A 15,602-nucleotide genomic window follows, 5' to 3' on the forward strand; every position below is an offset into this window, starting at 1 on the left:
ATTTTAGAGCGTTTTTCTCACTTAATATAGTTAATTTTTTAAAACGTGTGCCTATGAGAAACTTGGAAAACAGAAAGACATGAGGAGCAAAAACGTTTTCTATCTCATGAGGTAGAAGAAATTTCTTTAGAAAAAGCTGCCATGAATGTGTAATTAATATTGAAATATAACCCAACCCTAGAAGTTACGGTAATTCTGGCCCACACAAGAATTGCATGTAATGCTACCTAGGGAAGAAGAAATTGAATATCATAACTGCAAGTGATTAGGTGAAATTCAGAAGCAAAAATGTCTATATGACTAAGAAAAAATTTAAAAGCTGGAAATTCTTTATGGAAATGAGACAGATTTATTCACATATTCCTGGCTTATAATTCAGACTGCCCATAATAGAAAACCTTATGCAATTTTCAGCTCATTTTCTTACACTAAACTCTCCCTCAGAGAAAACAATCTTGTTCAGTTCCTTTCTTTTATAAGTAAAGCTTATGGGTATTCAGTAATGTGCTTAGTGTTTTTATATAAGCATATCCTTGTTCTTTTTTGAGATTATAATGGGAACATGTAGTCTATGGCTATGATTCTCCATTTTTTTTTTTTTGTATAGCTTTAAAAGCTTTCCAAATAAACAAGTATCCAATGTATTAAAAGGCTTTGTAGGAATGCAAAAAATAAACTCCTACTGTTTTTTTATTATCCAGTTTTAAACTATTCGATTTTCCCATAGTTTCAATGATTATCACTGTTGCTACTAAGCCCTTGTTTGTACATGGTGTTATGCTTGATGTTTTATGTTTACTATTCTATGTAGCCCAGTAATCCATTTTACAGATAAAGACTCAAGATGTTAAGTAACTCCAAGGCTATATAGTTAGCAAATGTTGAAGCTGGAGTTGGAGTTCAGATTAATATGTCTAAAAGGCTTGTAACCAGAGAAAATGATCAGAATTTGCTAACCTGACTTGAAAGTCGAGGTTTTTTTTTTTTTTCTTTTCTATAGACTGACTAGAATGTTTTGTAAGCATGACGTATAGAGCTCAAATAGAGGAACCCCACTCTGAAAGCTTATATGGTTTGTTTATATATTTAAATGCCTTTAATGTTTATCATGCTTTAAAAATAAAATCACAAAACCGTTAATCCAAGGTGACCCGAATCAGAATGTTTATGGTTTATACAGTCTTGGTGTAAAGCAGGAATGATAACAGGGATCATGTTTCTTTCTTGCTCTACTTAACCCACCAATGCCTGGCATGACGGTTGTAGACCAACATATGGTAGATAGGATTTTTCTCTTGGCCCTGCTTTCCACTTTAATTTAAATACTTCACTTTTGTCTTCTAGGGAGGCGCATTTGTTGAAATCTTTAGTGCTCAGGGGAAAAATCCTGGAGCAAAATGGAAAATCCTTGGCAGTCCATCTGTGATTTGGAAAGTAAGTGTTAAAGTTTAGAGCCATATACATTATGGAAAGAAATGTGAGTGAAGGTTATCAAAAGAGCTTGATCAGATTTCAAGATTGTTTTTCTTGTTCATTCACTCCCAAACCCTTTTCTGACATTGTTGGCTGCAGCCATCCCAGGGATCATTTCTCACTATTTGAAGACTTTGGCACACTTCCCCTGAGCCTCAACTGTAAGGTAAATCCTACCATCATTATAAGTTACTTTCAGAAATTTTTCTAACTGGACTTTTTTAGTTTCTTGATTTTTTTTTTCTATCCCAAGTGACCCATTCTGTTCTTCTTCAAGCATTCCCATTGTCATACCCTGTACCTTATGACCATAGACAACAAGGCCTCAGATGTTACTAGTTGAAATATTGAAGCACCTTGCTCTAACTTCAGTCGTCAATTTTCAAGTCTACTTGTTCATTTATTCATCCTAAATTTGTTCTTTAACTTAACTGAGACCATTAATTTATCATACTTTCCCACTATGTTTCGTTTCTTTACATATTTTCTTTGTCTTCAATTCTTTTTGATCCAGTCCGAATCCATATGGTTCAGACATGCAGACACTTTGTATCAAGACCTTCAGTGTCCTTGCTCCTTGTCCTTTCATTATGTCTGCCTAACCAAGGTCAGTTTTATCTCTAGCTTTTTTTCTCTGTCTTTTCTTCTCTTGTAGAATCAAGAGAATATACCATTCTAGGGATTGTGTTTTAGGAAAAACTTTTTTTTTTTTTTAATGTTGCTGTTGAGGTCTTACTTTGTTCTCAGCATACTGTTAAACTTTTTTTTTTTTAATACTCTTTATTTATTTATTAGAGTAAGTGAGAAATTGAGAGGGAAGGGGGAGATAGAGAGAGGGAAAAAGAGAGAGAGAGAGAGACCGAGAGAGAGACCTGCAGCATTGCTTCACCACTTGCAAAGCTTCCCCTCTGCAGGTAGGACCCAGGGGCTTGAAACTGGGTCCTTGTGCACTGTAATGTGTATGCCTAACCAGGTGCACCACCACCTGGCCTCCTAAACACTTTTCTTATGTATATATGTATGTATGTGTTCACATATATATATATATTTGTGAGATAGGAACCTTTATGTCCATCTTGAAGATGATAAATTAAAGCAGGGATAGGGTAAGTGATATATATCTTTTATATGAATGAGATATATACCAAACTATGAAGTTATATAGCAGGGAGATTAAGGAAAGCTTCCCTGAGGAAATGACATTAGATTTCTCCATACTACCTAGGAACCAATTTGGGGTGGTGAAGAAAACATTGCTGCAAAAAGTTAGCTGAGAACTTAGAATTTCATCATAATCATCATCATCATCATTATCACTATTTTTTTTTTTAACAGAGCATTTAAAGTCTTACAGTGATTCCAGGAGCTGAACCTGGAACCTCAGAGAGTCAGGACTCAAAGTCTGTTACACTGATGTTGCTATTTTCTCAGTATTATAAACTGGAAGTTTTAAGAAATTTCAAGAAGGCTATTATGGCTACTATGGATGCAGGAAGTGAGAAACAGGGAGAGAAGAGTTTTGAAAAACTGGAAAATGGACCTGACACTTAAGGGCCATTTTAAAGATTTTGGTAATCTCTTACGGTATTTTGTATATGCCCAACTTGCATTATAGGTGGAATATATAATATGTGAAGTCTGTGTATTTTCATTTTAAATACACAGATGATATTATGATGAATATAATATAATATTGCTTATACTTAATTCTTATAAACTGTTGTGCATTTGTTAATATATATAAAAATGAAGAGTGAGAGAATATATGAAATATTTTAATGTGGAAAAGAAGTCTTCATATTTGAAGATTGTGACTTTGCTCACCCTTCCTTTGCTGCCAGGTTTGTTTGCTTTGTTTTCATTTCTCCTACCACAGTTTTTTAGGTAGCCATAATTGCAACTCTTTAATTTCCACTGGTATTAAACAATGATGTATGGGGTTTTAAGTTAGAGTACTAGTCAAATAAAGCAATGATTGATTCTGTATGAATAATGGCCTGAAACTAAGGAGCTTCCACTGGATACAACATAGATTAAATGGTTCATTGTACTGTAACACAAAATTGTTTGAATATTCAGCCTATACTATTAGAAAAGCACAGATTAAAAGAGAGAAAGGGTAACAACTCTGGGAACACTGAATCAATAATTTGAAAATCCCTGAAGTTGAAGGTCTATCTTGACATAATAGAGCATTTGCCCATTTAGCTTAGTGTGGCTTCTGTTTTCTGGTTATCAGCAACTCTGAGGCAGAGTCTCACTAAAGTCTGAATCTACTTTAGATTGTTAGCATAGAGGATGTTCTTCCTGTGTGCTGGCCGCTTCATTTTTTTTTTTTTTATAACTGAAAGCCAAATAGAGTATGTTCTAATGATCACTGATTTTATTTTTCTTCTATAGGAATTTGACAAAGAAGTTAAAAGTTTTGTGTTTGTCCTGGAAGGCAGCAGCCAAACCAACAAAATTCAGTTACCAAAGGAGAATAAGCAAATTCGTAAGTAATATCTTTGATACTGAAGCTTAACATTTGATGCTTGAAGTTACACTTTTGAGTCTTATCCATAGTCATGTAAGTTTTACTGACTAGTTTTTTTTAATTTATTTATTTTCCTTTTTGTTGCCTTTGTTTTTCATTGTTGTAGTTATTATTGTTGTTATTATTGATATTATCATTGTTGGATAGGACAGAGAATAATGGAGAGAGGAAGGGAAGACAGAGAGGGGGAGAGAAAGAGAGACACCTGCAGGCCTGCTTCACCATCTGTAAAGTGATAGGTAGGGAGCCGGGGCTTGAACTGGGATCCTTAAGCTGGTCCTTGCACTTCATGACACTTGTGCTTAACCCACTGCACTACCACTAGACTCCCTACTGACTAGTTTTTGTAGTCAAAAAGATTATTTAGTAGGCAATAATTAAGGTGATATATTTTTATTATATTTAATTATTTTGTTTATTAATCATCTTAATGTATTTTAATAATTTACAGTACAGTTATTGGCATGTGGATTGTGTATTTAACAATAGTGAGTCATGAGTTCAAAAGGCAATTCTTCCTTCAAAAGAGTAGATTTCAATGTTTATTTATTTTAGAATTTAGGATGTCTGCAATTAGAACAAAAGAAACCTGGCACAGGCCCAAACTATAGAGAATGTAGATGGGACATAATTTGCTTAAAAGAGATTTGCCAGTTTTTCTTTCTAAAGTAAAATAAGAAATTGATCCTTTAAAAGAAGACATAGTGAAAATGATCAAAATATTTTTATTTGCTACATTAAAGATTATAATTCCCCCCCCACAGTTCTTATTTATTTATTTTCTCAGAACTTTACACAGGCTTCTTACTTCCATGATTCTACCACTCCTGGTTAAATTTTATTATTCTCTTGTCTCTTTCTTTTTTTCTAAGTAAATGGTGAGAGAAAGGGAGAGATACAGAAAGAAAGAAAGAGAGACCATCTTCCCTGGTAGATGATCTCACCAATGTGTCCCTAAACTTCATGTCTCCCAATCCCTCCTCTACTAGAGAAAGATAGAAACAAGCTGGGGTTATGGACCTGCCAATGCCTGTGTCCATAGGAGAAACAATTACAAAAGCCAGAAATCCTACCTTCTTCACTCCCATTTTTTTTTTTCTCTTTTAAGATAACTGACTTTGTGCAATACATTTCATTTCTAGGAATATGCTTTTATTCTTAGCCAGTATTCTTTAGTTTTGTTCTTGTCTTTTCCGTGTTGGCCTTCACTTCTGTATTATGACCTTAGTATCTCTGCACATATATGTAACATTATTGAAAAAGCCAAATCATTTTTACTTACCATTTTCATTTGGACCTGATAAAGATTCTTCTTCTGCCAGAGTACCAATGATTAAAGACAATTGCCTTCTTTGTATTTTTATGTAAGACTTTATGTTTAGAAATAAAACTAATTAAATATATTCTAATTGTTTTTGAAATGAGAAGATGGTTGTTTCCATGGAAAAAATAGAGTCTTTTAATGTACTTCTTATACAATGCATGATTATTAAACTCTAATCTGGCTTCTCTGTACCATGTATAACACTGTAACAACTGAAACAGAGTCTGCCTTGTACTAAGGTAGCCTTTAAGATTAATTATTAGGGGACTGGGGCATGGAATATCCTGTTGAACACACACATTATCATGTACAAGGACATGTTCAAGTCCCAGCTCCTCACCTGTAGGGGGCTTGCTTTATGAGTGGAGAAGCAGGCCTGCAGCTGTCTTTTTTCTTTCTTTCTTTCTTCTTTCCTTCCTTCCTTCCTTCCTTCCTCTCTTCCTTCCTTTCCTTTCTTTTCTTTTTTTGATTTAATAATGATTGACAAGACCGTAGGATAAGAGGTGTACAATTCCACACAACTTCCACCACCAGTGTTCTTCATCCTGTCCCCTTCATTGGAAACTTTTCTTTTCTTTATCACTCTGGAAGTATGGACCCAGGATCATTATGGATTGCAGAAGGTGAAAGGTCTGGCTTTGAGAATTTCTAAATATGTCAGAGAATTTTCTTCCCCCCCCCCCCACTTAGCACCTTATCAAATAAAGGAAAGTGTGAAATTAAACATCAGTTTATGTTTATGTTCTTCTCTCAGTCAGGAACCTTATGTGATCTATTTTGTTCCCTTAACTTGGTGATAATATATAGTTGGTATTAAATGTTTGTTAAACGTAACACATTAAGAAATTATAGGAATTTAGGTGTACTTTCTTTTGAAATCAGTTTACCTTGATGACAAGACTTAAGTAAATATTTAGCTAGCCAGATAATTAAAAACATTATTTTTTGTTCTGCTGCATCAAAGTAAAGACTCTGGGGTGGGAAGGAGGGTTCAGGTTCTGGAACATGAAGGCAGAGGAGGACCTAGTGGGGGTTGAATTGTTATGTGGAAAACTGAGAAATGTTATTCATGTACAAGCTATTATATTTTACTGTCAACTGTAAACTAGTAATCCTCCAATAAAGAATTAAAAAAAATGAAAACATTTTATTTACATTTTTTTGTTTTTAAGGAGAATGAGATACAGAGACAAAGACACAGAGAGAAATACAGAACGCTGCTGTATTCTGGTTTATGGTGGTACTGGGGATAGAACCTGGGGCCTTAGAAGCTCAGGCATGAAACTCTTTTGCGTAACAATTACTCTCTCGCTCCAGTCCCCAGGTAGATAGATGCATGCTTCTCTTCACTCCAGAACGCATTATATCACTTCTCTCATAGAAGAAGCAAATTATTTCACACATGAACATCCATCCTCTGCATGGTCTTCCTGGGGCTTCCTGTTTGAAATCACTCTTTTCTTTTCTCTTTCTGTGACAACTAAATTCAATAGAATGTCTCTTGGCATTGTCATCCCTTAAGCCTGTATTGATCTAACTTTCAGCTACTCTGTGGATAAGGTCTTTATGAGATTACTCCCACCCCCCAAGCCTTTCTTTGCCCCCACTTTGTCCTTCTCAAAAAAAAAAAAAAAATCTCTATGCTGTCCTCAGTTTACACCTTTAAAATCCTGATCTCACCACTCTACTAAAAGTATTCTAGTCAAGATCATTAGTGACCTCTGTATTCCTGAATCCATTGTTCAGTTCTCAGCCCTTGTTTTACATAGCCTAGCAGCACCATTTAGCAAAGTTGACACCCTTAAAATATCTTCTTTACTATCCTTTGAGTACTCCACACTCCTAATCATCTTCCTGTGTCACTAGTCCTCCTTCTTTGACCCCTTTCATGGTACTTCCTTTCATCCCCAACCAAGTTTGATGTTGCACTCAGTCCTTGGCTTTCTTTCTGCATCTAGTCCTGTGGTTATTGATAACAGTCTCATGGCTTTGAAATTCCTCCTTATCATGTTAAATGAGATGATCCAGAGAGAGAAGGATGAATATAAGATGATCTCATTCACACAGAAATAGAGAAATATGAGCAGAGAGGGGAAACACAAAGTAGAATTTGGACTAGGTTTGGTATATTGCACCAAAGTAGAGGACTCTGAGTTTGGGGTGGCTTTCCGATCCTGGTGCATAATGGTAGAGGAGGACCTAGGCCTGGGGTTAGAGTGTTTTGTGGTTCTTGGGATTGATGCAGACCTCATACTTACAAGTCCTATACTCTACTACTAAATAGTCTCCGGGGCCACCATAAGGATACTTTCAAATGTAAGCTACTTCTCCACTGACCTTATCTCCATCAGAACTCAAAAGCACTTTTTTTTTAAAAATTTTTTATTTAAGAAAGGATTAGTGAACAAAAGCATAAGGTAGGAGGGGTACAACTCCACACAATTCCCACCACCCAATCCCCATAACCCACCCCCTCCCATGGTAGCTTTCCCATTCTCTATCCCTCTGGGAGCATGGACCCAGGGTCGTTGAGGGTTGCAGAAGGTAGAAGGTCTGGCTTCTGTAATTGCTTCCCCGCTGAACATGGGCGTTGACTGGTCGGTCCACACTCCCAGTCTGCCTCTCTCTTTCCCTAGTAGGGTGTGCCTCTGGGGAAGCTGAGCTCCAGGACACGTTGGTGGGGTCTTCAATCCAGGGAAGCCTAGCCAGCATCCTGGTGGCATCTGGAACCCGAGTAATGAAGCTGAAGGGTTGTCATTCCACACGTGAAGTCTCTGGATACATTCTGAGGTGAAGCATGTTGAGATGGCAATCGTTGCTTTGGTTAGGTTGTGATCGGCGGATGCAATATTATTTGGTTTGGATTGGGAGATGCATACGGGAAAGTGGGCCCTATCCAAGGGTGCCAGGACTGGTGGGAGTAGGGGCTCTATAGTGAAGATGTGAGGTTCCTGCTGTCTTAGGGTTCAAAAAGACAATCAATAGTTAATATTATTATCACATTATTTGTTAATTGGGTTAACTTTGAAAAGTCCCTTTGTTATGGTTTGCTGTACAGTACCCAGTATCTTGTATATAGCTGTGCTATTGGAAGCTTCTAATCTACTTGGTCTAGGCTTTTGAGAGAGTCCGCATATCAAATACGTAGCCTATATATTAAAAAGATTCAGTTTGTCTTTTGAGAAACTTTGAGACATACAATTGATTTCCCCCTCTCATATTAATTAACTACTGATTTATATGTCTACATTTTGCTAGGAGTGTACATAAACACCATTCCCACCACCAAAGGACTGTGACCCATCCCTCCCGCCCACTCCCACCCCCCACTGGCCCAGGAAGCTACATGTCTACCCCTCACCACTGGGTTTTTACTTTGGTGCCCTACTTACAATTTGATCAGGTCCTGCTTTTAGTTTCCCTTTCAGATCTTCTAAGTCAGCTTCTGTTGATGAGTGGGATCATCCCATACTCATCTTTATCTTTCTGACTTAGTTCACTTAACATAATTCCTTCTAGCTCTGTCCAAGATGGGTCAGAGAAAGTGGGTTCATTGTTCTTGATAGCTGCATAGTATTCCATTGTGTATATATACCACAGCTTTCTCAGCCACTCATCTGTTGTTGGGCACCTGGGTTGCTTCCAGGTTTTAGCTATTATGAATTGTGCTGCTATGAACATAGGAGTACACACCTCTTTTTGGTTGGGTGTTATGGAGTCCTTGGGGTATAACCCCAGGAGAGGAATTATTGGGTCATATGGAAGGTCCATGTCTAGCCTTCTGAGAGTTTTCCAGACTGCTCTCCACAGAGGCTGTACCAATTTACATTCCCACCAGCAATGTAAAAGGGTTCCTCTGTCCCCACATCCTCTCTAGCCTTTGTTGCTGCTGTCCTTTTTGATGTATGCCATTCTTACAGGAGTGAGGTGGTATCTTAGTGTTGTCTTAATTTGCATTTCTCTGACAATCAGTGACCTAGAGCAGTTTTTCATATGTTTGTTAGCCTTTTGGATCTCCTCTGTGGTGAATGTTTTGTTCATTTCCTCTGCCCATTTTTGGATGGGGTCATTTGCTTTTTTGGTGCTAAGTTTGCTGAGCTCTTTATATATTTTGGTGATTAGTTTCTTGTCTGATGTCTGGCATGTGAAGATCTTCTCCCATTCTGTGAGGGGTCTCTCTGTTTGTTTAATAGTTTCTTTGGATGTGCAGAAGCTTTTCAATTTGATGTAGTCCCATTGGTTTGTTTCTGCTTTGGTCTTCCTTGCAATTGGGTTTGATTCATCAAAGATGTCCTTGAGGTGTATGTGGGAAAGTGTTTTACCAATGTTTTCCTCTAAGTATTTGATTGTTTCTGGTCTGACATCTAGGTCTTTGATCCATTTGGAGTTGATTTTTGTTTCTGGTGAGATAAAGTGGTTCAATTTCATTCTTCTGCATGTCAAAAGCACTCTTAACTACTGACATTTTCATGTTACTCTTTCTCCTGTTCAATTTATTGCAACCATGTATGTCTCCTTGCTGTTTTCAGTCACAGCTTTCTATTCTGTCACCTCAGCATCTGTATAGGCTAAGCCTTTTACTTAGAACTTTCTATTTTTTATTAGTGATTTAATAATGATTAACAATATTGTAAGATAACAGGTATTATTCCATATGGTTCCCACCACCACAGTTCTGTGTCTCATCCCCTCCATTGGAAACTCCCTTATTCTTCTATTTATTTATTTATTAATAAAAATAAAACACTGACAAAACCATAGAATAAGAGGGGTTCAACTACACACAGTTCCTATCACCAGAACTCCTTATCCCATCCCCTCTCCTGATAGCCTCCCTATTCTTTATCCTTCTGGGAGTATGGACCCAAGGTCATTATGGGGTGCAAAAGGTGGAAGGTCTGGCTTCTGTAATTGCTTCTCTGTTGGACATGGGTATTGTCAGGTCTATCCATAACCCTAGACTGTTTCTGTCTTTCCATAGTGGGGTAGGGTTCTGGAGAGGTGAAGCTTTAGTATACATAGCTGAGTTACTCTGCCTAATGAAGTCAGGATAAAGTCATAGTAGTGTCTGGGATTTGTGTGACTGGAAGACAGTAAGACATAAAGCAGAACAATTTGTTTAATAAACAGGAACCCAAAGGTAGGAATAGAGTAGATGAAATTAGGTGTCTTTGGGTAGGAAGAAGCCAGTAAATCTGTTTTAGGAATGTTCCAATAGGCCCATGGCATTTTTACCTGAGCCTGGTAGCTAACATGTAGGTAGACTAAAAATCCTGTCTGGGAAGTTGGTGTTAAGAGTTGAGAATGGGGCTAGAAAGCTGGATTAGGGCAGAGAGTAGCTCCCATATGTGAGGAAAGTATATAAAGACCATTAACTATTTACCCCATTCAGTCTCACCTAGGGCCTGTATATATTCATATTTGGCACAAGAGCCTGCATAACCTCTGAATCCCTGTTAGTCTGAATGGTTACATGAATCACTTTCTCTCATTCTTGGAGCCTTTACAAAAATAACATCTTCCCAGTGAGGGTTCACCCTGACCTGTGCTTTATCCCTTCCTCATTCATGATGTCATGTTCTGCTTTCCCTGTTGGGTCAGGCTATCCAAGGAAGACACCAAGAGATGCGAGTGATGTAAAAACACAGCTAGGGTCGAGACCGTCCATGGACACAGACACAGCTGTTCCAGGTGCTCGACCTTGACTCCTAGTACTACAAGGCTTATATGGGGAAACTTAGCATGGCAGTTGGTCTTTGTGGTCAACCTTGTGACGCACATGGCCTGGGTTCATTTTCCAATAACTGCTCTAGTTTCCAGCAGTTGCTCTAGTTTCTAGTAACTGCTCTAGTTTTCAGGAACCACCCTTAATTCCAGGACTTGTTTTTCGAGAAACTGAGGCCTATTCTATTTCTGCAGTTTTTGGAGCCTGTCATGGAATTACTGCAGTCTAGTCCCTTCATCCCCTATACTACTTATCATTTAACACACTGATTATTATGCTTTTAATTGTTTTTTGTATCATTGCCAGGGAAAGTCAGCTCCTCTATCATAGAAATTTAGTGTTTTGTTCACTCAGAACAGTAAATCTTTGTTGAATAAAAAAAAAATGAATGAATATATGAATGGCTTCCCAGTGATTTTTAGGATGACCTGTAAGTCTTTTCATGGTCTTTAAGATGCCATATGATTTATTTATTGGCCATTTACTAGACTTTGCTACTGCTTTTCCTTTTCTGTCTCCTCTATCAGCTCTTTTGTCTTCTGTTACTTTTTCTTATAATAAGTGTTTCTCTCTGCAACCCCCATATTCCTTGCCTAGCCAATTCCTCCATAATCTTTCTGACAGAATTCCAATGCTATTTCTTCAAAAAAGCCTTCACTAATTCTCTGTCCTCCTAGGACCATGGATCATAGAACTTAGATCTTACCCTCACAGGGCTAGACTAGAAAATCCAAGAAGGTAAAATGTATATGAGGTTTACAAACTAAATTTTCCATGAGGTCATTTAGTATAATGAGACAACTTGAAAGCCACTGTTAACAATCTAATGTTGTCTTGCCAGTTAAATGAGTTTTAAAATATGTATTTAAAAATCTAGAAGTTGTATGAAACTAAGTATTTTAGTAAAAAGATTAAGTTTGTTTATAAATATTATATTCCTGATAGACTTTTTTTTTTTACTTATAGTATGTCCACATTTACCTTTCTTAGAATGATTTTAAATATGATATAGAAATGAAGAGTCAGTCTGAATTTACTAGGTCACTAGAAAAAATATTACTATAGTTTATTTAACATTCCTGACACACTGGATGAGGGTACGACAAATGTTATTAAAGGACTTTTTTTTGTCCAATCATCACTGTACCTAATGGTCATATTTCTTTTAATCTTAGAAGTACAGCCTTTTGGAACTAGAACTTCTATATATGAGAAAGCTGAATGACAAGCTTTCCTTTTTTTTGAGGACAAGCACCTTTTATATTGAAAAATGTTCATATAAAAATGTCCTATATGTGTAGCTTTTTGTGTTTGAAGAGAGCAGTGCTGATTCAGTGAGATTTGTGAAATAAATTAGGGACATTTTATAAAGGCTGATTTCATTTAACTTGGTGCCTGCTCATCTCTATTTACAGAAGCCATTGTGCAATGGAAAAATTGCCTTAGGACCAATCACTGCAAGAGAATGGTTGGTTGAGTGTTTTGTTTTATTTAGGTTGGCCTCATTTTTAGTATCTCACTTTGATTTTTGTACCACATGATTCTGGTTGCCTCATCAGCTTACCCCATCAACATAATAGAATCTGATTTACTGAAAAATTTCCAAAGTCATAGCCTATTCTCACCTGTTTCATTTTGTCTCTAACTCTCTGGAACCATTTATAAGCTAATTCTTTTAAGTAAAATATTACCCAAGTATTGTTTGATTTTAATTTGAGTCAATAGGATTAGGATAGAACATAGAAACTGTTTAGGATTTTTAGGACCATTGCAAAAATCATTTTCTACAGTAATTATAAGCCAGAGGGATATATATCCCAGCCATGTTTTTTATTATTACCTTATTATTACCTTAAAATACTTGGATTTGTTATATCCATTAAGTTAGAATAAATACAAAATAATCTACTCTTTAGACAAGTTCCTTTCTTTGAAGTATTTTTACCTTGTGTTAACATTAACTATTACATATTTTTAGGAGAGATTCACTCATAAATTACGAGTTTTCCATTTCCAACCAAATGTCCCACATCAGGAAAAAACCTCCTAAAAAGCATTTTTGTAGTAATTGATGTTGAAGTAACTAGTAAAACCATAATTGAGAAATGATGCAAAAATTCAAAACATAAGAAAAAGGAATAAAATGAATGTATCTGAAGAAGTAATGTAGAACCGATTGCTTTTTAAAGGTGCTATATACTTCAGCTATTGAAAGTGGAATGGGAATTTTTTTCTCTATTTATAATCCAGATAAATCTGATGAAGGAGAATAAAAACTTCCAGTTATTAATTTGTGAATATTAAAATAAGCACCAGTTAACTAAAGATATTCTAAATGAAAACACTACATATTTGTCGATTCATCACAGTGTGGACACACTTAAAGCCATGTGAACTGCATATGGCTCTTCAGCTATTCAGCTGGAATTGTAATTAGAATGTTTTTTTTTTTTTTATCTACTGTTTTTTTTTCCTCCTCCAGGGTTATTGCTGGGCTTGGTGCCTGCACCATGAATCCACCGCTCCTGGAGGCCATTTCCCCCCCCCCCCTTTTGTTGCCCTTGTTGTAGCTTCGTTGTGGTTATTATTATTGCCCTTGTTGACACAATTCGTTGTTGGATAGGACAGAGAGAAATGGAGAGAGGAGGGGAAGACAGAGAAGGGGAGAGAAAGATAGACACCTGCAGACCTGCTTCACCGCCTGTGAAGCGACTCCCCTGCAAGTGGGGAGCCGGGGGCTCGAACCGGGATCCTTACGCCGGTCCCTGCGCTTTGCGCCACATGCACTTAACCCACTGCGCCACACCGCCCGACTCCCTGATCTACTGTTTTTTTATTAGGTTGTTTAGTACAGTTAAAACTGGTGGTGAATAAAAAGTAATTGCTACATGCTTTTATGGTTGTGTTTGATGGGAATCTGTAGTTCAATTTTATATGTCTCTATTGAATGCGGTCATATGTATACATTCTCCTAGAATCTAATAAAGATAGCAAATAAAAATTATCATTTTTAAATTTTCTTCTTTTAAAATTTTTTATTTAAGAAAGGATTAATGAACAAAACCATAAGGTAGGAGGGGTACAACTCCACACAATTCCCACCACCCAATCTCCATAACCCACCCCCTCCCATGATAGCTTTCCCATTCTCTAGCCCTCTGGGAGCATGGACCCAGGGTCATTGAGGGTTGCAGAAGGTAGAAGGTCTGGCTTCTGTAATTGCTTCCCCGCTGAACATGGGCGTTGACTGGTCGGTCCACACTCCCAGTCTGCCTCTCTCTTTCCCTAGTAAGGTGTGTTTCTGGGGAAGCTGAGCTCCAGGACATATTGGTGGGGTCTTCAATCCAGGGAAGCCTGGCCAGCATCCTGGTGAAAATTCACCAAACTCACAGATGGGACATGAGGTTGTAACTCACATGCAGTGCCAAGGCAGTTCTATAGTACTTCACTTTGACAGTGTGTGGTTATGTTTGTTTAAGTGCACATATAAACACTTGAATGTATTTTCTCCCTCTCTTTCTAGTTGGACTCATCCAGAGGTTTCTTGTGCTTCAGATTTACATACCCCTGGGACAAGACTTCTCCACTGAATTGCTGTAAGATATACAGAACTCACTCCTTTCAATGTTTCATGTGTATTAGACATTTGATCAATTGAAGCAGTACACCCAGTCATTAATTACAAGTGGCAGTTTTTGCATTAAAGAGCAGAGACTTATCAAGCCGACATGAAGTAATTAAACTAATCTAATCGTATTTCTTAGATAACACTATAGTCTGGCATTTCCATAGGGAAGAAACACAAATTCCATCTAATTTGCAAATATCAAAGGATTTTGAATTTGACAATAAAAATCTATTACTTGAAGAAATAAATAATCTGAAAGTTTTTGATTGTGGCTCAAGTGAGGGGTGATGCTGTATGTTGTACTGTCTATGAGTCAAAGTGGTGTTTGGTTTGAAGTTGTTTGAAATACTGCATTTTATGACATTTGTTTCAGTTTAGAAATTTAGTCAGTCCTTCTTGTTTATATATGGTTGGTTTAGAATATATTTGTTTCAAATGTTCTTACTATGAACAAATTAACAAAAATGAGAGATCTTAGAACTTTTAAATAGTCAAATTATCTGTTTTGGATTTTTCTAGAAAGGAAAATATTTTATTTGTATACTCATATAGAATTCAATATTGTTTAAGATTTCATTATTAACTCTTCTAGTTTTTCTATAACTAGTAGCTGTTCAAAGTTTGAATATGGACATTTATTTTCGTGTTAATGCAAGTAAGTCTTTTCACTAGTTACACTGGCAAGGAAAAATTTCCATAATAAATTTGAGGTATTCATTGTTTTTTGCTTATGTGAAAGCTTTAGTTATTGACATCCTGACAGATATCTTAGGTTTAACTGACCCTAGCAAAAGAGCAGCTGATAAGAGTAAACCTGATTATTTGTTACCTGATTATTAATGTCTTTGTCCTATTTAATGGTAGGAAAGTATTTTCCAGGATGGTGAGATTATTTTAAATTCAGTTGACTATAATC

The 15,602-nt window shown here is 36.7% G+C and overlaps 1 protein-coding gene and 1 long non-coding RNA gene across 12 annotated transcripts in view; one reads left to right on the top strand and one right to left on the bottom strand.

Annotated features, from left to right (window-relative positions):
* Positions 1-15,602, bottom strand: part of LOC132541871 (uncharacterized) — a 300,702-nt gene that overhangs the window by 158,727 nt on the left and 126,373 nt on the right. The gene's annotated exons all lie outside the window — the stretch shown is intronic.
* Positions 1-15,602, top strand: part of CFAP20DC (CFAP20 domain containing) — a 307,663-nt gene that overhangs the window by 1,350 nt on the left and 290,711 nt on the right. For all 11 annotated transcript variants that reach the window (XM_060203003.1, XM_060203000.1, XM_060203002.1 and 8 more), the window contains exons 2-4: positions 1,345-1,434; positions 3,874-3,967; positions 14,582-14,654. Coding sequence is in view for 10 of the 11 variants with exons in the window: in XM_060203000.1 (XP_060058983.1) it covers positions 1,345-1,434; positions 3,874-3,967; positions 14,582-14,654 (257 nt within the window). In the remaining variant the exon portion in view is untranslated. The remainder of the gene's footprint in view (positions 1-1,344; positions 1,435-3,873; positions 3,968-14,581; positions 14,655-15,602) is intronic.

This window comes from Erinaceus europaeus, chromosome 12 (assembly GCF_950295315.1).
Source record: "Erinaceus europaeus chromosome 12, mEriEur2.1, whole genome shotgun sequence".
Taxonomy (NCBI): Eukaryota; Metazoa; Chordata; class Mammalia; order Eulipotyphla; family Erinaceidae; genus Erinaceus; species Erinaceus europaeus.